General features: G+C 44.6%; 1 protein-coding gene across 1 annotated transcript; it reads left to right on the top strand.

The window, feature by feature from the left end:
• The first annotated feature begins 1,786 nt into the window (after positions 1-1,786).
• On the top strand, positions 1,787-13,054 carry ING1 (inhibitor of growth family member 1). Its single transcript, XM_003413981.4, has 2 exons — positions 1,787-2,000; positions 7,984-13,054. Exons 1-2 carry the CDS (start codon positions 1,865-1,867, stop codon positions 8,685-8,687), a joined length of 840 nt encoding a protein of 279 aa, XP_003414029.1. The 5' UTR covers positions 1,787-1,864; the 3' UTR covers positions 8,688-13,054.
• Positions 13,055-25,149: the final 12,095 nt, after the last annotated feature.

Below are 25,149 nucleotides of genomic sequence, written 5' to 3'. Positions count from 1 at the left end.
CGCTCCAGGCCTGTTGTCTAGGCAACGGGCTCGCTCTGCGCTGGAGCCCAACAGAAAGCCCTAAATCCGGGAGTTTAGGGTGGGGAGAGAAGATGTGGGGGAGGGGAGAAAAGCCAAGGCGAGAACCAGGAGCCAAAGGGACCCAGGACTCTGGCGGGCTGGGTGCTCACCCGCCCTGGTCTTGGGGGTCTTTCGAGCTGGGTGAAGCGGATTTCATGGCATAGGAGGGGAAGGAAGCTAGGTGTCTAGAGACGAGCTGGGAAGGAAGTGGATAACCCCAGGAGAATGGGGAAGGACTCTCTCGGCTGGCCCGCGCTCCGCTGGGGCTCCGCGCACTGGGAAGCAGCTTCCCTCTCGGGCCCCTTTGTCTGCAGCCGTCCAAACTGCACTCCAGGAGGAGACACAAAGGGAGGGCGGTGACTAACGGCGCAGGCGCGGGAGCTGTCGAGGCTGCCGGGAGTGGTGGTCCAGCCCTGGAAGGGTAGGTAGACTCCCGCGCGGGCCGGCGGCCCTCCCCTGCAGAATGCCTGCGGTGCACGTGCGCATGCGCCACCACTTCCGCTCTCCTCCGGGCCCGCCCCCTCCCGCTCTCGCAATCCCCGAGCCCCCGCCCTCGGGAGGACGTGGTTTTTTAGTAGGGAGAGCCCGGGAGGAGTCTTCCCTGCCGGTCCCGCCTCCCCCTCGCTCTGATTGGGCAGCCGAGGCAAGGCGGCACGTGGGTTGGCCCTTGCAGCTGTCAGCTCCGTGCCCTGCCGTACTTATAGCCCGCTGCAGGGCGGCGGAAGGGGAGGATGAGGGGCTGTGGAGGGTGAGGTAGCGGTTTGTGCGTCCAGCCGTCTCGGCGGCGGCGGCTCTGTCCCCCGTCGGGGTTCAGTCGGGCCTGCCGTGCAAGGGCCGCCACTCTGGTGTCTCCCGGCGGGCGCTCCGCGCCGGGGAGCAGGCTGCGCCGTGAAGTGCGAAACTCCTAGTAAAGTTTGCGCCTCAGCCCTCCCGCCCCCTGGCCCCAGGCGGCCCTCCCTGCGGCCCTCCCGCCCCCCCAGCGAAAATGACAGGCGCGGCCGGGCCCCCGACGCGCCCGTCCGCTGGGGCCGAGCCCCCGGCGACCCCCGCCGCCCGCGCCCCGGGGCCGGTGGGCGCGGGAGTGCGGGGGGCGAGGCGGAGCCCGGGGGGAGGGGCGGTGGCGGGCGGGGGGCGGTGCGGGCGCGGGGCGCATGCGCAGTGCGCGGCGGGGCTGAGTCTTTCCCAAGTGTTTGAAACTGGTATTTGGGTTTTCCACGTTGGATAAGTCGCGCGCGCCCCGCGCCGGGGAGCTCGCCGCCCCTCTCGGCTCCTTCCGCTTTCTCCTCGCCGCCCCGGGGCCGGGGCCGGGGCCGGGGCCGCAGCGGGGAGGCAGGCGCGCGCGCGGCCCCAAACAAGGCAACGGGGCTGCGGCCGCGACTCGGGCTGCTTTCTCCTCCCTCCTGGGTGTGTGCGCGCTCCGTACGCTTGGCTCCCCCCGCGCCCGCCTCCCGCCGCCGGCGGTCGCCTCCATCCCTCCCCGCCTCCCGGCTGCTCGCCCTGCCCCGCCGCCGCGCACGGCCGCTCGGCGCGAGTTACCGGAGCGACCGGCCCTCGGCGCCGCCGAGCGCGCGGCCGGGGAGCGGCTCCTCCGCGCCCCGCTTGGCCGAGGGCAGGGAGCGGCGCCGCGGCGGCAGATGTAGCTCTCCCGGGGCTTGAGGCCGGCGCGGCGGGCAGAGGGAGCCCGGGCGGCGCGAGGGAAGGAGCTTTGCATTTTGCGGTGCTATTTTTTTTTTTTTTTTGGAGGGGGCGGGGGGTGGAGGAAGCGGAAAGCGTGCAGAGTCGCCGGGGACCTTTCGGGTGAACCATGTTGAGTCCTGCAAACGGGGAGCAGATCCACCTGGTGAACTATGTGGAGGATTATCTGGACTCCATCGAGTCTTTGCCTTTCGACCTGCAGAGAAACGTCTCGCTGATGAGGGAGATAGACGCGAAATACCAAGGTAAGGGCCCGGAGGAGGGATGGGGCGGCCGGCCGGGCCCCCTGCCTTTATCCCCGGCTCGCCCGTGCTGTGTGCGGCTCAGTGTGCAGCGCTCCGGCCCCCTCTGGCTCGTCGGCAGGGGCGGGTTCCCTTCCCCGGGAGCCGGCGGAGGCAGCGGGAGCGAGTGTGTTATTGAGCTGGAGAGAGGGGCGCGGGGAGCTGCGGCGGCGGCCCTGGCCGTGGGGCCGAACAAAAGGTCTCGGGCGCCTTGTGCCCGCGGAGGTCCCCTTTGTAAGGCCCGGGGCGGGAGAGCAGGAGGAGGACGGAGGGGTCCCCGCGTACAGCCGGGCTGCCGAAGCCGCTCTTTGTAGTGAAGTGACGAGCTGGTGCCGTGTTGCAGAGGGCGCGGGGGAGGGGAAGGCGGGGGCTTGAGCCGCGGCTTTGGGGAAGGGGTGGCCGACGGGGAAGGGCGGGTGGTCGCAGGCAGAGCCCGGCACTGGGGGTCCGGCGTGCAGGCTGGCCGTGGGAGCTGCGGGAGGGGACGGGGGTGCCGGCCAGGTTGTCGGGACCGCGTCGGTCCGGAGGCACGAACGCCTCTGCCCCAGCCCCCCTCCGTCCTCCGCGGCCGCCGACCCCCCTCGGTCTGTGGATCCGAGTGTTACATAAAGTACCGGGTGGGCTCTCCGCTCGGCCTGGCCTCGGCCCCCCCGGTCCCCAGCCCCTCCGGCCCGTCCCCGGTGCTGGCCGCTCGCTAGACCGCCGGGCGAGGGGAGACGCTGCTGGCTGGGTGTCGCTGGCCGAGGACGAGGGCTTTATTCGGTGTGTGTGCGCGGTGGGGGAGGGCAGGGTGGAGTGAAGCCGAGCAGGTCGCCCGTGTGTGCTGCTCCGGGAGAAGCGGCGGAAAGGTGGCTGGAATGGAGGGCTGTGGCAGGTGGGAGAGCCTGTGGGTCCTCCTCTGCAGACCTGCCCGCGGTGCTCTGCCAGGGAGGAGGTGGAGGGTTAATGTCCGCTGGGAATTGTTAGCTGTTGGGGAAACTTTTCTCCCGGGCCAGGCAAAACGCAAGGGGTTCTGTTTTGAACGTGGATCGTCGCTCTGAGTTTACTAGTGTTCCGAGGGCTGCGCAGCAGGGAATCGGAAAGAGGGGCGGGGGAGAGGTGGAAAGCGATGGCTCGCCCCGAAACATGGAGAACCCCCGCGCTCCGAAGGCGCCCCTGCGCGCTCTGCCAGAGAGGCGGTTTCGCAGCGGTTTTTATAAGGCCTTCATTTGCATATTGCGGACCGTCCCCGCCTCGGCCTCGTTGTGATTGGTCCAGACGTGCCCCCCTCACGGAATGTTCTTTCACTTCACTGCGGCGCGATTGGCCTCCGCGCCAGAGGGGGCGGGCCGTGCGCAGTGACGGGCACCGGTCTCAGTTTCCGCTGCTTGATTTTTCCGCTCGGGGAGAGGGGCGGCGAGCCGAGAGGAGGAAGCGGGGAGAAGCCAGGTCGCGCTGATTTGAATGTTTTGTGGTCGGCCGGCCTCCAGCCTCGGATTGGCACTCGACGCCCCTGGGGAGGGCCGTGCGCTGGACCCTGGGCTGTGATTGGAGCCTCGCCTCGACCTAGGCCGGCACCAAGGCCCCGCCCTCCCGTCTAGCCGCTCCCATAGGTGGCCGCCCCCGGGGCGGGGCACCCGGCGCCTGGCCCGCTCCTCATTGGCCAGTGGCACCTCCTCGGAGAGCCCCGGACCGGGGCCACTTCCGGCCGGGGAGCAATGGCGGCCGGCCGGAAGGGTGGGCAGCGGGGGATGGCTGACCGCGCCGTGGGCTTCGGCGGCCGCTCCCCAGCGTCGGGTGCTGCCCGGGCTCCTCCTGGGCCGCCGGGTCGTCGGGCTCCGGCGCCTCGGCCTCGGGGAACTGTGAGTGACCACGCGGCCCGGGGGGCGGTGTGCGGACCCCGGCCTCCGTCTCCCACCCGGCCCCCGGTCCCAGCCTCAGGGCTTCGCTCTTCCTGCTGGGCCGCACCTGGCCCACCTGACGGGAGGGAGGACGCCGGGCAGGCCCCTCACGCGGCTTCGTGGACTGGTTAGTGAACGGGGGTGACGGCGTCCCCGCCAGGCGGACTGGCCCCCGGCGCCGGCTTCGGGGTTCGAGGGTGGGGAAGGTTCTGGTAGCCCTACGACTCGGCACGCGGGGCCAGGGGTGGGGGTTTTCTTACGGTCTTCACGGATGTACGTCTGCGATTACTCTAGCACGGTTCGTTAGTACTCAGGGGATCTGTGAAATGACAGAGTTCCATTTTTCTTTCCAACATCCAGGTCCTTATTCCCCATAACCACTGCCGTGGAGTCTATTCCAGCTCACAGAGACCCTGTAGGACCGAGAAGAGCTGCCCCATAGGGTTCCCAGGGCTGTCATCTGTCCCCGCAGAGCCGTGGTGGGTGCAAACCGCCGACCTTTGTAGCAGCCGAGCGCATAACCATCAGGCTCCTCTACCCCAGAAAGCCACTTTATCATTCCTTTCACTACTGTGAAAAAGTGAGTGTTGCTGGCTCAGAACCAAAAGTATCTTCTATTAAGGAAATAAATGATCATGTATTTCTAAGATTTAGGTGGAGAAAATCCCAATCCCGCACCATCCTCTTATCTGATAAATACAAACCAAAACCAAACCCACTGCCGTCGAGTCGGTTCTGACTCATAGCGACCCTGTAAGACAGAGTAGAATTGCACCATAGAGTTTCCAAGGAGCGCCCGGCGGATTCGAACTGCCGACCTCTTGGTTAGCAGCCGTAGCACTTAACCAGTAGGCCACCAGGGCTTCCGCTCTGATAAACAGACAGTGCAATTGAGAGTACGCTGGGAAGCTGAAACATTCAGAGCGCGGAGATGCGTGTTCATGGAGTGAATGATGATAACTCATCTAGTTGGTACTTACTGTAAATGTTGAGATATGCGCTATAACCAAAAAAAGAAAACCCAAATCTATTGTCCTCGAGTGGATTCTGAATCATTGCAACCCCGCAGGACGGTAGAACTGCCCCATAGGGTTTTCTGGGCTGTAAATCCACAGTCACATCTTTCTCCTTCAGAGCAGATTGGTGGGTTCAAACCCTAGACCTTTGGGATGCAGCAGAGCTCCTTAATCTCTGTGCTACCAGGATTTTTATATGCACTATAGTTCTAAAAAATGAAGCTTTCGATTTTAAAGAACTGATGTTTTGCTAGTCAAACTGAGTTAACAGTCTTGTTTAGTATCTGTTGTTATGTGCCCTCAAGTCAATTCCGGCTCACAGTGACCCCTTGTGACCAAGTAGAACTGCCCCACGGGCTCACAGTGACCCCAGGTGACCGAGTAGAACTGCCCCACGGGCTCACAGTGACCCCGTGTGACCGAGTAGAACTGCCCCACGGGCTCACAGTGACCCCAGGTGACCGAGTAGAACTGCCCCACGGGCTCACAGTGACCCCGTGTGACCGAGTAGAACTGCCCCACGGGCTCACAGTGACCCCAGGTGACCGAGTAGAACTGCCCCACGGGCTCACAGTGACCCCGTGTGACCGAGTAGAACTGCCCCACAGGGTGTTCTAGACTGTAGTCTTCACTGGTCTGTGAACTGCTGGGTGAGTTCAAATCACCGGCCTCTTGGCTAGCAGCTGAGCTCTTAACCACTGCACCACTAGGAATTCTTGCTTAGTATGTATCAAGTTGGCAAATTAATCTGTCAGAATGGATTATAGTTAGTTTGCTGATTATGAATTATGTTTGAGGCTGTGCGGATTATTTTCCAAGTGTTATAATGGAAATAGCCACTCACACCCACATCCGCCCCCCCACCCCGGAATTTTACGAAGAACTTCAGTGCAACCCTATGTAAAATTGAAATGTATTTGTACTAATTGGACAGATTAAATTATATTTTGCTGCAGTTCCATTAGAGCGCTCTGTAGGTCCCTTCCATGGTACCATTGCATTCTTTGGTGATGTTGGTGTGGGTCATTTTTAGAAAGGGGTTGACAGCGATTGGTGTGAAATTGAGCTGAGTTGATGGACGTGAGGAAGCAGAGGGTCCTGGAAGGACGACTTATTGGAGATGTCTGTCCTACTTCACGCTGGTGTTTCTGTTTACAGATGTCTGTACTTAAGTGGTTTTGTTGATAGAATAATTTGCTTGGAGCACCTAAGAAATACATGCCATTGTATAGGTACAGAACCACTGTTTTGGTAATTTTGGGTGAGATATTTGCTTCCTCCCCAAAAGTGAGGCTTCATACAGATGTAAGTTTGCTTACAATGTAAAGAAACTTTATTTTAAAATTTAAATTAGCAATATGATAGAATCAGTCTCTTTTATGAAATGCTGACGTTGTGTTTAGAAGTTTGATTACTGATGAAACCAAACTGTACCATTTGTGATTTGTAATTCATTTAAAAATAAACAGTACAAAGCTGTATTTTAACATCTGTGAAATGAAACTTGGATAAGTTGAGCACAGCTATTTATTTGCAGAATTAATTACCCTAAGAGACCATGGCATTCCTCATTTCTGGTGTCTTGACAGCCTACATTTTTTCTCCGGAAGTACCTTCAGAGCTATCTTCTGTTTGAGAATATGGGAATATAGCCTGGAAAGTAGTTCTATTTAAACTTGAATGTCCGCCTAAATTTATACGTTTACTCTTCTGTATTTAAAGCTACTTGAAGACAAGGTTTCCAAAGGGTGATGGTTACATTTTATTATTTGTCCCCCTCACCTCCCCACCCCTCCCCTCCGTGCTTTCCTAGTTGGAGAATATGGTGGCCTTATTTTAAGGTTCTGAAAAAGGGTTTCTGGAGAAAAATATGGTACTATTTCATTTAATGGTTACTATTTGGAAAAAAGAATTCTGGAAACCTTTATGTGTGCATCTAAATAGGCTTTCGGCAGTAATACTTATTTTAGCTAGATCATTTAATAACATTTATTTCTTGAGAAATTGCCTATTTACATTTTAAAATCATATACTGTGTCTTCTAACCTGTCCAAGGTTTAAATGTTTGTTTCTGTAAGGAGATAAGGCTTGAGGTTGGAGGGAGTGGTTATGGACCACAGGTTGTCCATTTGAATTTCTGAGCTTGGGAGAGATTATTCAGTCATACCCTCTTCAGCGTGCCCTTTTTTTTCTTTTTCTTTTTGCTCGTCTCTCAGCTGTATAGAATGGTAGAGCAGACTTTCTGTGAGAGTAGTTTGTAAACTTCTCAGAGAGCCCACAACCAAGCAGAGAGGAAAGGAGCACACACGAGTCTCATCTGCTATCTGGAAATGCTTTCAAACTGTTGACATTATCCATGTAAAGATGTTATTGTTTAAAGCAGTAAGTGGAAAAATAAAGTAAATTTGCTGCCTTTGCCTTAAAGCAAGGCTGGGTTCTTTGGTTTGTTGTCTTGTTTTCACTAATACAGAAGAATAAAATTCTGGAATGAAAATGAAGTTACTGGTAAACTGAGGCACTGCGTCACTAAGTAGGCCAGACCCTAGCCTGCTAACCCTGTCCTTAAACCGTAGAAGCATTATGTAAATTTATACCAGTTCTCTAATAGGTCTTAAAATTATTAGAAAAGTACTTGAATAACAATGATGGAAATACAGACATGCCACAATCATGAATTTCATTTAAAAAGTAAATAAAGTTTGGGCTGAAGCATTTTACCTAATTTGAAAAAAAAAAAAAATCTTCTCTTAATTACCTATCACAGGAGTATTTGTCATCCGTGCGTTCTTGGGGCACTTTGCTCAGTGGAAACTATTGGCATCTGTATTTAGTTCCATAGATTTTTTTTTTCAATGGGAAAAAGATAAGTCTGCTAAAAAGACCTACAGCTTGTAGGATTTTTGTACTGGGAAACCTTGCATCGACCATTTCTGTCCTTTGCAGTTCTTTTCCTAGAATAGAGGATTAAATAAAAGGCCTATTTAGTCAGCGTGGATTTCCTCAGGGGTTTATAGTATGGATGTAATACTTCACATTTTTTTTCCTTTGCAGAAATCCTAAAGGAATTGGATGACTATTATGAGAGATTCAAGCGCGAGACCGACGGTACGCAGAAGAGGAGAGTTTTACACTGCATACAGAGAGCCCTGATTCGGAGCCAGGAGCTGGGCGATGAAAAGATTCAGATTGTCAGTCAGATGGTAGAGCTGGTTGAGAACCGGACAAGGCAAGTGGACAGTCACGTGGAACTCTTTGAGGCACATCAAGAGATCAGCGACACTACCGGCAACAGTGGCAAAGCCAGCCAAGATAAATCAAAGAACGAGACAATCACGCAAGCAGAAAAGCCCAACAATAAGCGGTCCCGACGGCAGCGCAACAATGAGAACCGAGAGAATGCGTCCAATAATCATGACCATGATGACATCACTTCGGGAACACCAAAGGAGAAGAAAGCAAAAACGTCGAAGAAAAAGAAACGCTCCAAGGCCAAGGCAGAGAGGGAAGCATCACCTGCGGACCTTCCCATCGACCCGAACGAACCGACGTACTGTCTGTGCAATCAGGTCTCCTATGGAGAAATGATCGGCTGTGACAATGACGAGTGCCCCATCGAGTGGTTTCATTTCTCGTGCGTGGGACTGAACCATAAACCAAAGGGCAAGTGGTACTGTCCCAAATGCAGAGGGGAAAATGAGAAGACAATGGACAAGGCACTGGAGAAATCCAAAAAAGAGAGAGCTTATAACAGGTAGTTTGTGGACATTGATTTAATAGTGAGGAAGACAGAAACAAACCAGTGTATTTATTCCCTTGCCACCTTTGTTGAGGTGTGAGGGTTGTAAAGTGTATATTTTTAAAGAATGTTAGAAAAGGAACCGTTCCTTTTGTAGGGATGGCAGTGATTTTTTTTCTTTTCATTTCATTGGTACACGTGTAATAAGAAAGTGGTCTGTGGATCAACGTTTTAGAAACTACAAATACAGGTTTGAATTAAACGCTCAAATGAGTCTCAGACTGATTTTTTAAAAAAAAAAAAAAAAAAAAAACTTGGAAACAGCCTAACACATTAAAATGTGGAAAGAAAATATTTCATTTAGCTAATATTTTATTTTAATAAAAAAAATTAGGAACAGGTTTTTTTTTTTAATTAGCTAGGCTGTTAAAAATACAGTCCATAGCAAATTTGTTTCTTGCTACCGTAGTGTATATCCACCTAACAATTCAGTAACAAACGTTTAAAGTTAGAAGATTATTTTTTAAAAAGGTAAATGATTAAATTTTACATGACAAATATTTTATATACTGGCCTGTTCCCCAATCAGCCATTTTTAAATGATTGAGTACATTTTATATTAAGCCAAATGGAAGTGGTTTAGTCACGGGACTTGAAATCACGCTCTTGCTACCACAGGTCATGGTGTAAAAAAAAAACCATGACCACAGGTCATGGTGTTGCAGTCTTTAATTTATGAGTTGTATAAATGTACATTTCCAAGTAAACATGCACTTGTATTATTATAACGGGAGGTGCAGCCAAACGCTATTGTGAAGCCAAGGTGTGTTTCCTCTGTACGTATGAGAGCTGTGTAGATGTGACGTTGAGAAATAAATGAAACTTGGCCAGTTTGTTCCTCTAGCAGTATACTTAATTTTGACATAAGTAACTTTTAAAATTCTGTCTTATACACCAGCAGTTTAGACAAAGCCTTAAGCAAATTCTGTATTAGTGTCCTCACTTAATATTAGTAAAGAAGTAGAAGTTACCTAATTGCCAGCGAGTAAGTGTCAAAAAAGAATATATACTTAGACCAGGGTTGGAAGATTACAGCCCATGGATGACCCAGTCTGACCCGCTACCTGTTTCTGTTCGGCCTGAGAGCTAGGAGTGGTCTTTACATTTTTAAATGGCCAAGAAGAAGAATACGTTGTAACACATGAAAGAAATATGAAATTCAGATTTCAGTCTCCATAAAGTTTTATTGGAACACAGCCATGGTTGTTTGCTTATGTGTTGTCTATGGCTGCCTTTGTATGTCCAGCAGGGTTGCATATTTGTGACAGATCGTATGACCCACAAAGCCTAAATTATTTTCTGGCCTTTTACAGAAAATGTTTGTTGACCCCGATGTAGACTAACACATTTAGCATGATAGCATGTCCTTGAAAAAAAAAAAAAAAAAGCCCATGTTGAAAGGGTCACTCAGCTTTTCATTTCTAAGAAATATGTGATTAACTCTGAACGTGGTAAAATTAATTTCTGTCTGTAATCTGTTTTACATTATCTATGAAGCTACCACGAAGGAAAATTGAGTAACCTTATTGTAGAATCTAAGGACCAATATGGCATGTTTTTATTATAACTAAAACAATAAATTGTCTTCTGATTATTCGCTTTATTTGATAAACAACTATCAAGAACTTTGTGTCAGATATAAATTCTCTGATACTTGGTTTACAATGAGTTTCCATGATAGAGGGCTGTTGGTACAAAATCAGAGTTGTAAATCATATATTGAAATTTGAACTTTTTGCATTTCAGTATGTACCAATAGGCATTTACTTTCCAGTAAAGCTCTAGAACATTTAAGAATCTTGCGTGTTTAAGTTTGATGAGATTTTACCTAGATAAACAAAGAACTGGGGGAAAAAGTTCACTATGTGTTAATAAGAGAAAATAATACTTGATAAATATCCAGGAGCAATAAAAACAAAGAATCCTTATATAGAATTCTGGTATTTTACTGGTTTCTTACTTCTGTTTTAATTGGAACTAATAATGAAAACTGAGTTACAGGAGCGAGGAGCCCGTGAACTCAGTTGCTAATACGGGATTTCTTCGTATTTATTCAGTGTTGGTGCAGACAGCTGTGTAGTGGAGAGAGACACAGAGTCCAGACTTCGCTGTGTTTAAATTCTTTGACCCTGAGGGATTTAATCTCAAATAAATTGCTTAACTCTTGACCCACAGTTCTTCACTTTTCAAATGTCTTATTTCCTATAGAGTGGTTCTAAGGAATAAATGAGATTAAGTAAATAAGGGACTGGTATGTAGTTACTCAAATGTTGGATATTTTCCCCTAACTTTAGTGAAAATTCCAGTAAGGACATATAACTGACCATTTTTTCTTTAAAAATGTGAAACATGACAGGCAAATTTTCTTAAATTGGTCATTTATTAAACTTTGTTAATTATAGTGGACAGCAAAAAAAAAGTACTTGTAACCATCAAGATTTAGGATTTAGATCATTATTAGATACAATAAATTCCAGGCAACCCCCTGGGTGAGTTTACTGAAAATGGGATTGAATTCTTTTGGAAAAAAAAAAAAGAGTGAAAAGCAATCTTGATATTCAGTCTGTATTTGTTAATAATAACCAAGTTATTAAGGTTCAGATAAAGGATTTAAAATGTTTCCATTAGAATGTACAACTTTGTATTTTAAATTGGACATAAGAAAACTTGACTCATTCCATTAACAAGTATTTATTGAGCATTGTGCTGCTGGGGCAGGCAGGGAGGGGGTGTATTCCAGGTACTGGGAAGAATACAGAAGTACCAGGGGAGACAGGGCCCTGCCCACAGAGACTTAGATTTCAATGATTTAGAAATTGTCCAGTGGTGATGTTTTTGCGTGACTAGATCTATGTAGGAGCTCCAGTGGTGCCGTGATTAAGCGCTCAGCTACTGACCAAAAGGTCGGCTCTTTGAACCCACCAACCACTCCGTGGGAGGGAGATGTGGCAGTTAGCTTCTGTAAAGTTACAGCCTTGGAAACCCTATGGGGCAATTATACTCTGTCCTGTAGGGTCACTATGAGCGAGAATTAGACTCAACAGCAGTGGGCTTTGGTTTTTTTTGTTTCATTTTTGGTTTTTTAGATCTGTTTCAGTCATCTATCAGTGATTGCATATACTGAAGTAATAAAACATCAAAATAAAAGCCATTTTGTGATTAGTAAATATTTATTTTGGAGCCCTGGTGGGACAGTGGTTAAAAGCTTGGCTGCTAACCAAAAGGTTAGCAGTTCCAATCCACGAGGAGCTCCTTGAAAACCCTATGGGGCAGTCCTACTGTGTCCCGTAGGGTCACTGTGAGTTGGAATCCACTCGGCGGCAATGGGTTTAAATATTTATTTTAGAAAAAGTAGATATTTTACTTGAAATATCCTTTTGTATGTCAAGTTCTTGTAGTGTTTCAGTTAAAATTTATTAAAACATTAAGCCATTAGGCAAAATTATTTTCAAACTTTGTGCAGTTTTAAAGACGTGCTCTTGCAGGAGGTCCAGCTTTTCTCCACTGTTCTCCCTAAAATCATTTATAAACCTTTGGAATTACTGGCATACCATAGAACAAAACTTTGTGAATACTGTCTGTCCCTCTCCCTCTGTGTTTTAGCTTGTAATGCATCCCTCTTTAATCTTGAGATTCAGGTAGTTTTAGGCAGTTTAGGAAGTATAGACTTCTGGATTTGTTTTATCTGAAAATTTTGGTAGTCACTACTTTTCTTGAGTCAACCATGTTAGCTTTTTATCCTCCAGGTTCTAAATTTACAAGGAGCACTGGTGGCACAGTGGTTAAGAGCTTGGCTGCTAACCAAAAAGTCAGCAGTTCAAATCCACCAGCTGCTCCTTGAAAACCCTGTGACAGTTCTACTCTGTCCTGTAGGGTCGCTATGAGTTGGAACCCACTGGAGAGCACATAAAACCAAACAACCAAACCCACTGCCATTGAGTCGATTCTGACTCACGGCGACCCTATAGGACAGAGTGGAACTGCCTGGTAGAGTTTCCAAGGAGCGCCTGGCGGATTTGAACTGCCAACCTCTTGGTTAGCAGCCGTAACACTTAACCACTAGTCCACCAGGCTTTCCGGACAGCACATAACAACAAATTTACATGGAGCACTGGAAGATAACAGTTAACAAGAAAGAGGTAGGAGAGCAAATACATGTAGCTAATTCAGAAGGGCCTCCTGAGGTTTTTTTTTTTGGAGGGGCGACTCGACGGCACTGGGTGGCTGGGTTTTGTTTCAGAATATTATTCGATGTATTTTCTCACAAAACACACTATTGTGCTGTATAATCCCTACCTCCCCCCACCAAAAAAAAAAAAAAGCAAATATATACATAGTTGTAGCAGGTTGAAGAAAAGCATTATTTCTATCTCCTTGCCTCAGAATGGAGCTCTGGTAGTGCAGTGGTGAGAGTTACGGCTGATAACCAAAAGGTCAGCGGTTCAAATCCACCAGCTGCCCTTTGGGAACTGTATGGGGCAGTTCTGCTCTGTCCTGTAGGGTCACTATGAGTTGGTATCGACTCGATGGCAATGGGTTTGGTTTTCCCTCAAAATACTTGGTATTGCTTGACTTCGTTCATGAAGTTGAGGGTGGTATTTCTCCTGCTTAAAATCCAAACTTGGAAGAAGTCGCTACAAACGGAGTAACAAGTTAAATCTTGGGTTTGTACAATCCAGTGCTTTATTAAGCCAGTATTTTTCTACTAAGAAGATGGGTGATGAAACTCATGGTAGGAGATTTGAATCAAAAATTGATTTGAAAATTATTTTTAAGTTATTCAGCACAACTGGCATAAAAAATAACAGCCACCATTACTGTTTACTGTGAGCCAGAAGCTGTGCTAGGTACTTTTTATACTTTATTATTACAACAACCCTGCATGATGTCTTCATTCCTGATGAGGATGCTGGAACTCAGGAGAAGTGAGGGAACCTGGTTTGCTCACACTGTACACTTGGCTGCAAAACCCACATTGTCTCAGCACCATACTGTACCAGGATACCCACCTAATGAGCATTGTGTGGTAATAGTAGAGCTGGGCCATCGAGCTCTGCCCTTTAACGACCCTATGTGGTAGGGATTTAGTCCCATTTTATGACTGAGAAAGCTGAAGAAGGTTTTAGAAACTAGTAGGGTCCCACAGCAGTACAGCCGGAGTAGGAACCCAGGGCGGTCAGCACCTGCTGGGCTTTTTTGCCTGAATAAAATGGGACAAAGAGATCTCCTGTTAAAAACCCGTTGCGGTAGAGTCGCTTCCAACTCACAGCACCCTGTAGGACAGAGAAGAACTGCCCCATAGTGTTTCCAAGGCAGTAATCTGTACGGAAGCAGATTGCCACATCCTTCTCAGCTGGGCCGATGGTGGGTTCAAGCCTCTGACCTTTCATTTAGCAGCTGAGTGCTTAACCACTGCACCACTGAGGCTCCTTCATGGGATCTACAATAGCCACAAAGACTATTGCACCAAGTATATCATATGCATCCAATTTTCCTATAGGTAAAAAAGTACCGTACCCTGTTACAGGACGATTCCTATTCTGCCCTATAACACGCTTCAGTGTTGGAGTTGCCCCTCAGGATTTTAAGCAATTTACCAGAGGCAGCATGTTAGACTAGAATTAGCATGAGATTTTAAGTCAGAAGGTTTGAATGAAAGGGCTAGTTTATCGTATATCTTAAAAAGAAAAAAAACCATTGCTCGTGAAGTGGATTTCTACTCATAGCAGCCCTAGAGGACCGAGTAGAACTGGCACATAGGGTCCCCAAGGCTGTAAAATCTATGGGAGCAGACCACCACATCTGTGGTCCAACCACCAGCCTGTCAGCTGGCAGCCCAGTGCTTCACCACGTTGCCACCAGGGCTGCTTTATATAATCTAAAGTACCCTACAGATATAATTTGAGTAATATTTTTGGTCAATTGTTGATTATTCTAGTTTAATGGATGTATTCTAAAGAGTGGAACCGAGATTCCTTACAGCTTGGTGGGAAACAAGTCCAACCTTAGAGTGTTCACTTCCTACTTCACCTTGCCTAGGAGAACGTTGTCTGCAGCTGCCTTTCCGTAAACAGTGTTGTAGTAGAAAAATAGGGTTTTGATTTTCCAGCAGCAGTGAAAGCCTACTAAGCTGCTTGGCTCACCTTTTAGTTGGACTTGAGAGTAGCAGGAAAATTAGTTCAATCCCTCCAACGTGTAGGTGAGGAAACTGAGGCCCAGAATGATGAATTTACTCAAGGATACTCAGCAGCCAGTTGGCAGTGGAACCGTTAGACTGGATTCAGGTATTGTTTCTCCAGGCCGTGCACTTTCCTTCATGTCATACTGCTTCACTCGTGGACTGGGACTCTTTCAGGCAGGCATTAGTGTGGTTATTTTCATGGTAAACCGAAGGCCTCCAATAAATATTTGTTGAGTAAATAAGAATCAACATTTTAAAATAAGACACATTTTCAAGTTCTACATTGGCTCTAAAAACATACCTCAAAAGGAATTCGAAATTGATTTGTGTGAAGAAAAGATTTGTAGGGTAAATGTATAGGCCATTTGTTGTTGCCACAGAGTTGTCTCCGCTCCATGGCGATGTTGTGTGTAATAGAACAAAGGGTTTCCTGGTCCTGTGCCGTCTTCATGGTCCTTGGTATACCTGACTTCATCGTTGTGGCTATTGGGTCAAGCCACCTCATTGAGGGTTTCCTCCTTTTCATTGGCCCTGTTGGGTCACTGTGAATTGGAATCGACTCAACGGCAATGGGGTTGGTTTGGTTTGGTCTACTTAATATTCCTAGATATTATATAGATAATGTTTGAGATATTGATCACCCAATGAATTTTTCTCAAAGATTAGAAAAAGTAAATAATTGTTCGCAGGGTTTGTTAATTTATCTGTTTACGAAGATGTTCAGAAATGGTTTGCTGTCTCCCAAACATCTATTTCACATGAGGAATTGCTTGATAAACGCTTATTTAAGGAGACTATATTGTTAATGTAAGTTTCCTTTTGGTTGCGAGTAACAGGAATTGACTCTGACTATGCCTTAAGCAAAGATGGGAAAGACATGAGACATCTCCTAGAATCCAAGAAGCAGACCTACAACAAGGAGCACGGCAGCAAAGCATTCTGTCTGCAGAACTGATGTTGTGACTTGATTACAGCAGCGAACTCCCAGCCTCTGCCTCCCACTTCAAAATTCAAATTCCTGGAAGAAAGAATTTGGCCCAGGTGGAGATAGACCCACCTGGCACATTCAAACTATGGCCAACGGGGCAGATGGCATGCTAGACACTGAACTACTGGGAGTCTGTCTTGGGCATTGAGGTACTATATTTAGAGTAAACCTTTCCATTTTAAAAATCCTTCTTGCCCTTCTGGCATTTTAAAAAGATGCTGTGTTTAAAATGGATAGTTACCTTGCCGCCATGGCAACTAGATTATATCTGGCTTTGTTCTTTCCTCGTTAATTGGGCTGTACTCAAAGAATAGAAATTAATTTTTGTTTTTTAAGATAAGTAAAAAATCAGGAGAGGTGAAGAAATTATCATGTCATGATCGATATGCCTGATTTTCAAAATAGTTTTGAATCTCTGTGTCATTGATCTGCTCTGTCAACGTGAAACATTAGAAGTTGACTGATAGTGAAAGACTTTTATGGCACAAAGATCTTCAATAGGATAGCAGTTAGTTGAAGGTAATAATACAGAAGAATGAATTGCTCTGCATTTTCCATAGCTTATCATTCAATATAAAATGTTGCTAAGGAGAATTTCAGTTTACAAATTTTGAAACTTTATTTCTAGACTTAACCAAAAAAGTTTATTTCTTTAGTAAGGGACAGAGCAAATGTTTAGAATTAAAAAAAAAAAAAAAAAAGCCGTTGAGAGCCTTATTTACTAAAGTGAAAATGAGATTGAACTGTAGGAGGAAGAGACGAGAGTAGAACACCTGGGGACAATTATGAAACTGTCTGTGGGGTTTATTGCCTATTTCTCTCAAAAATGACCTAGAAAGTTGAGTGGAGGTGAGCACATTGTTATCGTTTACTAAGCTCTGACAGCACACTGGTGTAGCGCCAGCTGAGGTTACAATTCCTGCCACCGAGTTTGCAGCCTAAAACCTAAAAATATAAGAGAGGTAAAGGAAACAGACCTTAGAAAAGCCAATGTGTTAATACCAGTAAGAACTGAGTGCCAAGATTATTGTAATTACCATAATTAATGTCCTGAGGAAGCGAAATACATAGAAAGGTTTACTAATTTTATTTCCTTTTATATTTCCCTGTGGTCCTTTACAGTATGAATCTTAGGACAGTTTTATTTATTATGCCCAACTGTTATATAATATCTGGCATAGAAAAGAAGCTTGTTGTCAGGTGCCATTGAGTTGGCTCTGACTCATGGTGACCCTCTGTACAACAGAACGAACCACTGCCCAGTCGTGCGCCATCCTCACAATCGTTATGCTTGAGCCCGTTGTTGCAGCCACTGTGTCTATCCGTCTCGTTGAGGGTCTTCCTCTTTTTCACTGATCCTCCACCTTACCAAGCGTGATGTCATTCTCCAGGGACTGGTCCCTTCTGTTAACATCCCCAAAGTATGTGAGACAAAGTCTCACCATCCTTGCTTCTAAGGAACATTCTGGCTGTACTTCTTCCAAGACAGAAAAGAAGCTAATGGATGCTGTTTTTTGGCTTCACCAGTAAAATCATGACACTGGAGTATGAAAGAATAAAGGCTTGTTCCATCAACAAGGAAAATATTTTCTACTAGTCGGTGATGGGGGACTTAGACTCTTTTTACAGTTGAGGGTATCAGGTTAACATTTCTTTTTTGATTTTTTTTTTTTCTGTGCTTTAGGTGAAAGTTTACAGCTGAAGTTAATTTTTCGTTCAGAATTTATATATATATTGTTTCGTGACATTGGTTACAATCCCCACAAGGTGACAGCACGGTCCTCCTTTCTACCCCGGGTTCCTGGTGCCCATTTGTCCAGTTGCTGTCCCTTCCCGCTTTCTCATCTTGCTTTTGGACAGGAGCTGCCCATTTGGTCTCGTATACTTGATTGAGCTAAGAAGCATGTTCCTCACATGTGTTATTGTTTGTTTTATAGGCTCATCTAATCTTTGTCTGAAAAGTGGGCTACGGGAATGGTTTCAGTTCTGGGTTAGCAGAGTGTTGGGAGCTTAACATCTCTTAAGTGCAGAAAAAGCAGAGTGTCAGTCCTAGAAATAGGGATCTGGGAAATAAAATCAGATAGTAAGAGGCCAGTCTAAGGAGCACTGCTGGCGTAGTGGTTAAGCACTCAGCTGCTAACCAAAAGGTCAGTGGTTGGAACCCACCAGCCACTCTGTGGGAGAAAGATGTGGCAGTCTGCTTCCAAAGAGATTACAGCCTTGGAAACCCTGTGGGGCAGTTCTGCTCTGTCCTATAGGGTCGCTGTGAGTCGGAATTGACAATGGCACAACAACAGTAACAACATAATCGGTCTATAGAAGACATGAAGGACTTCTGGTCAATACGATAGACTGAGCAAGCCCCCAAACACATAAAAATACTGGATGAAATGGGGTTTGGGGTTAAGTACATACCCAAGAGCGAGCAAACAAAAAAGTGAGTTCCCCATGTGCCAGAACAAAGGAAATCAAAGCAAGAAAGCAGTTGAAGAGGAGGACATGTGACCCAGCCCTGGTCAATCCATGCTCCATCCTGCTGACCACAGTCATGATTATAAGGACAGGTAAGTAGCCAAGAAGTCACTACAAATCTTTTCTGGAACTTTTTGCTGGACGAGCAAAATTATTTTTTCTCTTTCCATTGGAGGTCTAAGCTGTCAGGATTTGTGCCTGGGGCTTCTGGTGGCTGTCTTGCCCACCACGTGGAGAAAGTCTGCCTAGAAGGTTGGGAGAAATATAAAGCCCTGATGACATCATTTGAGCCTCTGAAATCACATGAGCCCCTGGAATTACCAGTTATGTGAATCAATAAATCCTTTTTTCCTAAGTGAGTTCAAGTTGGGTATGCGCATTTACCAAAGCAGCTACTGCTTCCACTTCCCGGTCCTCCTATGTACCCTCCCAAAGTTAACAGCCGTCAGCAGTTGGTGGTTATCTATCTTTACAGATCTTTTTCTAGAAAATTATACTCACATACCCCATAATTTTAAAACATGCACAAATATGACACTCTTCCCATCAAAAGGTGGAGTCCCATTCCCTCCTGTTGAATATGGCCGCAACGGTTAAGAGCTTGACTGCTACCCAGAAGGTCAGCAGTTTGAATCCACCAGCTGCTCCTTGGAAACCTTATGGGGCAGTGTTACTCTGTCTTATAGGGTCAGAGTCGACTCAATGGCAACGGTTTTGGTTTTTGCTTTGTGAATGTGGGTAAGTCTTCATGACCGCCTTAAGAAATAGAATGCACTGGAAATGACACCATGAGACTTCCAAGGCTAGTCAGAAATAGAGCTTCGGACTAGATCTCTTTCTCTGTAGGAATGCCTACCCTCAGAACTCAGCCGCCGTGCTCTGAGGAAACCAAATAGTCACATGGAAAGTGAGGTCCTCACTTGTTAGTTGCTACGGAGTTGACTCTGACTCGTAGTGACCCCGTGTGTGCAGAGTAGAACTGCTCCATAGGGTTTTTAAGGCTGTGGCCTTTCGGAAGCACTTCACCTGGCCTGTTCTCTGAGACGCCTCTGGATGGTTCGAACCTATAACCATTCGGCTAGTAGTTGATCGCTTAACCGTCTGTGCAACTAATAACCAGCATCAGTCACCAGATGCGTGAGTGAGCAAGCCTACAGGTGATTCAAGCCTCAGCCTTGGAGCCATCCAGCTGATACCAAGTGGAGCAGAGGTCATCTGTCCTCAACAAGCCCTGCCCAAGCTGCAGATTTGTAAGCAAAATAAATGGCATTGTTTTAAGCTGTTAAATTTTGGTGTGAATTGTTACATAACAACAGATGTGTGTGCAAAGATTCAGTTTTGTTTTCTTTGATTCTTACATAAACGGGATCGTGCTCTATGTATTGATCTTTGACTAACTCATTTTTTTCCTATGTAACACTTTCCACGTCGATTCATGTAGATTAATTAACGTATTTTTATTAACTACTGTGAAGAATTATGTCCTATGGATATACCATGATTTATTTAAATGCTCAACATTTAGATCATTTAAATTTTTTGTTTATTGCAAACCATTCTGTAATGAATGTCTTTTATTGCTCTCGTCGTCCACATGTGAGTATTGCTCTGATACTTAGAAACGAAATTTTAGTGAAAAAGATTTTCGCACTTTGTCTTTCTGCCAAATCGCCCAACAGCTCTGCTCCTTTACACTTCCACAAGCCGTATATGAGAATGTTTCCCCTTACCTTCACCATCACTGGCTGTTAATCAAATAAAACTTTATCCGATCTTGAGAAAAAAGTATAAAAGTATATATAATACGTTGGCGTTGTGTGTCATAGAGTCAATTCTGACTCCTAGTGACACTATAGGACAGAGCAGAACTGCCCCACAGGGTTTCCTAGGCTGTAGTATTTGTGGGTGGAGATCACCAGATCTTTTCTCCCTCGGAGGAGCCGGTGGATTTGAACCGCTGAACTCTCGGTTAGCAGCTGAGTGCTTAACCACTGCACCATCAGGGCTCCTAATATATATAAAATACATAAAATATTTTATATACATATTATATATTATATAAATCTGTGTATTTGTGTGTGTAATCTCATTGTTTAATTTGTGTATTCCTTGTTTCCAGTAATTTTGTGCAACTTCTCACATGATTCTGGTCATTTATATTTATTCTAAAAATTGTTCATTTTTCTGTTGCTTTGTTAAATCACACCTATTTTCTCCCAGTCTATTACTGCTATTTTGTTTGTTTGTGGCATCTTTTGTTGTAAGGAAGCTTTAAATTCTGAGATTGTCTACTGAACTTTTTTCCTTTTCAGGTCTTTGTATTATATTTTGCTTAAGAAAGTGTTTTCCACCTTAAGATTGTAAAAATATTCCCCTTTATTTTTTGTAATACTTTACATTTTTGTCTTATATGCCTCTTTCACCCGTCTGGAATTATTTTAGTGTCAGGAGTTACTGAAATTCTTTCACTATGATGGGAGAATATGAGGGATACCACGTGGTGCAGAGGAAAGAACACGGGCTCTGTACTTCAAGTTCTGGCTCTTATAAGCTGTGTGGTCTTTGTGGAGTTTCTTCATCTCTCCAAGTCTCTGTTTTTCCATTAGTAACATGGGTGACATCACCTGCCCCTCAGTGTGTCAACAGGAAGTTCAAATGAGATAATGCATGTGGAAGTGCCTTGAATTTACAATAATATATTAACTTCCCTAAATATTTTCCCAACTAAATAGTCAATAGTCCCAACCCAATATTGAATAGTCCATTATTTTTTCACTCATATGAAATATCAACTCTATTATATACTAAATTTTCATATACAGATGGGTGTCTCAGTTTCTATATTCATTTATTCTTGCCAAAGACGTTCACTGTTTTTTTTTTTTTACAATAGCTTTATGTTATTTCCTATATATTTAATAGAACAAACTGTTTTCTTTTTCATCGACTATTAATAGGATAACCTGGAGAAATGTATGTATTTGCAGTATTCGTCTTTTTGTGCAGGCACAGGGTACACTCCCATCTCCGCCTCTTCTTCACAGCCTGCCATGAAGTTTTACCATTTACTTCACATTCCTTATTGGTATTTTGTACTTTAGTTGCTGCCATAACCTGCTCCCGTCAGGTCGATTCCGGCTCGTAGCGACCCTATAGGGCAGAGTAGAACTGCCCAATAGAGTTTCCAAGGAGCACCTGGCGGATTCCAACTCCTGACCTTTTGGTTAATAGCCGTAGCACTTAACCACTATGCCACCAGGGTTTTTCCGTGACTTTTGTTCTATTGGTTATTATTCGCATTTACAAAAGCAGTCAATTTTTATACCTTAGATCTGCTCACCTTATTGAAATTTCTCACTAGTTCCAGAAGTTCGTCAGTTGATTCTCTTAGTTTTTCTAGGTAGAGGATCGTCTCTGTGGTCTGGCCAGTGCCTAGAACAATTCCATGGCTGCTAGCAGGCACTCCTGCTGCTTTTCATGCCTTATAACCTTTCCTTTCCTTATTTCCTTCTCTCTTACTCAACACCTAGCGTCAGAATCTTGTTCTGATTCTAATAGAAATGCTTTGAGTATTTCACCATTTTCCTCATGTTGCCAGACACTTCTACTAAATAATGTTTGTCAGATAGAGGTAGGTTCCTCTTATGATTTCTGGTATTTTCAGAGCATATCCAGAAATTAATGTTGAATGTTGTCACATACTTTTTTTTTTTTTAATATAGGCTGAGAGTGGGAACGTTACATCTGGTTCTTCTTTAAATGAATTTAATAAAAGTTTTAATTTTGACCCTTCTTGGTCACGATTGGTTATTCTTCTAGTGAACGTATTTGATGTGATAATAGTATCCTTATGTCTGTGAGATTGAGCTTTTAAAAATATTTGCGTATTTAGCTATTCTCATTTTTGCTGTCAGGATTATATTGACTTTATAGAATGAACTTAGAAAGTTTATTCTTTTTTATGATCTGGAAGTATTTACGTAACACAGGATTTATTTGTTCCTTAAATATTTGATAGAAGTAACTAGGCAAACAATAATTTAGCAGTAATTCTTGGGCTACCTTTCCAATTCCTTCTTTTCGGGATCTCTACTTCTTCTTAACTCAATTTACTATTTTATATTTTCTGTATTCTATTTCCCTAGAAAATCATCTATTTCATCTAGGTTTTCAAATGCATTGGCATACTGTCGAAGATATTACTTGTTTATTTTTTGTTTCCTTGATGACTATGGTTAGGTCATCTTTCACATTTCTCACATTATTTATTGTATCTTATCTCCTGTTTCTTAAACTGACTTATCAAATATTTAATTGGTCTATTCAACTGGTCTTTAAAACAAACAAAAAAGCAAACAGTATCTGTAACAGCCCTAACTCAGCAACTCCAAGAACTAGAACGAGAAGAGCAAACTAAGCTTACACCTACTAGAAGAAAGGAAATAATGAAGATCAGAGCAAAAATAAATAAAATTGAAAACAATAAAGAGAATCAAGAAAACCAGAAGTTGGTTCTTTGAAAAAAATCAATAAAATTGACAAACCTTTAGCTAGACTCACAGAGGAAAAAATACAAATAACCAAGATTAAAAAATGAAAGAGGGGACATTACAAGTGACCCAATTGAAATAAAGAGAATTATGACAGAATACTATGAACGACTGTATGGCAACAAACTGGCTAGCCTAGATGAAATGGACAAATTCTTAGAAGCACATAACCTAACGGAACCGGCTCAAGAGGAAATAGCCTCAACAGACCTATAACAAGTGAAGAGATCGAATCAGTGATCAAAAACCTCCCAACAAACAAACAAACAAAATGTCCTGGACAAGATGGCTTCACCGGCGAATTCTACCCAACGTTTAGAGAAGAATTGACACTAATACTGTTTAAACTCTTCCGAAAAAGAAGAGGAAGGAATTTTCCCTAATTCATCTTATGAACGAAGCATAACCCTGTTACCCAAACCAGACAGAGACACCATAAGAAAAGAAAACCACAGGCTAATATTTCTTATGAATATAGATGCATAAATCCACAACAAAATACTAGCAAACAGAATCCAACAGCATATTAAAAGAGGCATATGCCACGACCATGTGGGATTTATTCCAGTAATGCAGGGATGGTTCAACATTAGTAAATCAATCAATGTAATACACTACATCAATAGAACAAAGGAAAAGAGCCACATAATTATCTCTATGGATGTAGAAAAAGCATTTGATAAAACCCAGCACCCTTTCTTGATGAAAACCCTAAAGATTGGAATAGAAGGTAAATTCCTCAATATGATTCACGACGTATGAAAAGCCAACAGCCAACATTATACTTAATGGAGAAAGACTGAGCACTTTCCCCATGAAACTGGAAACAAGGAAAGGGTGTCTGCTCTCACCACTTCTGTTCAATATGATACTAGAAGTCCTAGCCAGACCAGTAAGACAAGAAAAAGAAATAAAAGGTATCCAGATTGGAAAAGAAGAAATAAAATTATCTCTATTTGTGGATGGTATGATCCTATATATAGGAAATCCCAAAGAGTCCACAAGAAAATTTCTAGAGCTAATAGAGGAATTTAGCAAAGTTGCAGGGTATAAGGTCAACAAACAAAAATCATTTGGGTTTCTATCCTACCAGCAATGAGAAATCTGAAGGGGAAATCAGGGAAACAATTACCATACACAGCAGCATCTAAGAGAATAAAAGACCTAAGAATAAATCTAACCAGGGATGTAAAGGACTTGTACAATGAAAACTATAAAATACTGGTGAAAGAGATTGACTTAAATAAATGGAAAGATGTTCCATGTTCATGGATTGGAAAATGTAACATTGGTAAGATGTCAATACTACTCAAAGCAATCTATAGGTTCAACATAATCCCAATCAAAATTCTAACAGCCTTCTTTACAGAAATAGCAAAAGCAATCCTCAACTTTATATGGAATGGCAAGAGGCCTCAAATAGCTAAAACAGTGTTGAAAGAGAAGAACAAAGTCAGAGGACTCACACTTTCTGATTTTAAAATACACTATACAGCTACAGTCATCAAAACAGCCTGGTACTGGTATAAGAATAGATATATAGACCAATGAAATAGAATTGAGTGTCCAAAAATAAACCCACACATGTCAAGTGATTTTTGACACGGGTGCTAAGTCCATTTGATGGGGAAAGAAGAGTCTCTTCACTGAATGGTGCTGGGAGAATTGCATTTCCACATGCAGAAAAATGAAACAGGATCTGTGCCTCACATCATACAAAAAAACTAATTCAAAATGGATTAAGGACCGAAATGTGCAAACTAAAAGCTTAAAATTCTTAGAAGAACAAGCAGGGGCAACACTGTCAGGCCTGGCTTTCAACAATGGATTACCTAATAAACAAAAGAACAAACAGCAAAAGACAAAATAAAAAATGGGACCTCATAAAAAATTAAAAACTTTTTTCATCAAAAGACTTTACCAAAATATTGAAAAGACAAGCTACAAACTGGGAGAATATCTTTGGAAACTGTATATCTGATAAGACTCTAGTAACCAAAATATGTATAAAACTTTGACAACAACAAAAAGACAACCCAGTCATAAAATAGGCAAGAGCTTGAACAGACACTTCACCAAAGAGGACAGTCACATGGCCACCAAACACGATGAAAAGATGCTCGGCGTCATTAGCCATCAGAGAGATGCAATTCAAAATCACAATGAGATACCACTTCACTCTCATGGGGATGGCTAAGATATTTTAAAAAACAAAACAGAACAGAAAATA

Source organism: Loxodonta africana, chromosome 23 (genome assembly GCF_030014295.1).
Source record: "Loxodonta africana isolate mLoxAfr1 chromosome 23, mLoxAfr1.hap2, whole genome shotgun sequence".
Taxonomy (NCBI): Eukaryota; Metazoa; Chordata; class Mammalia; order Proboscidea; family Elephantidae; genus Loxodonta; species Loxodonta africana.
Note: the sequence above shows the minus strand (reverse complement) of the source record. Positions and strands in the feature narration are given on the sequence as shown.

What these genes read in the sequence shown, in the direction of transcription:
- ING1 (XM_003413981.4), top strand. Translation starts at nt 1,865, where the DNA reads ATGTTGAGTCCTGCAAACGGGGAGCAGATCCACCTGGTGAACTATGTG. An exon ending in GATAGACGCGAAATACCAAG is followed by an intron (nt 2,001 to 7,983) that starts GTAAGGGCCCGG and finishes TTTCCTTTGCAG; the next exon opens with AAATCCTAAAGGAATTGGAT.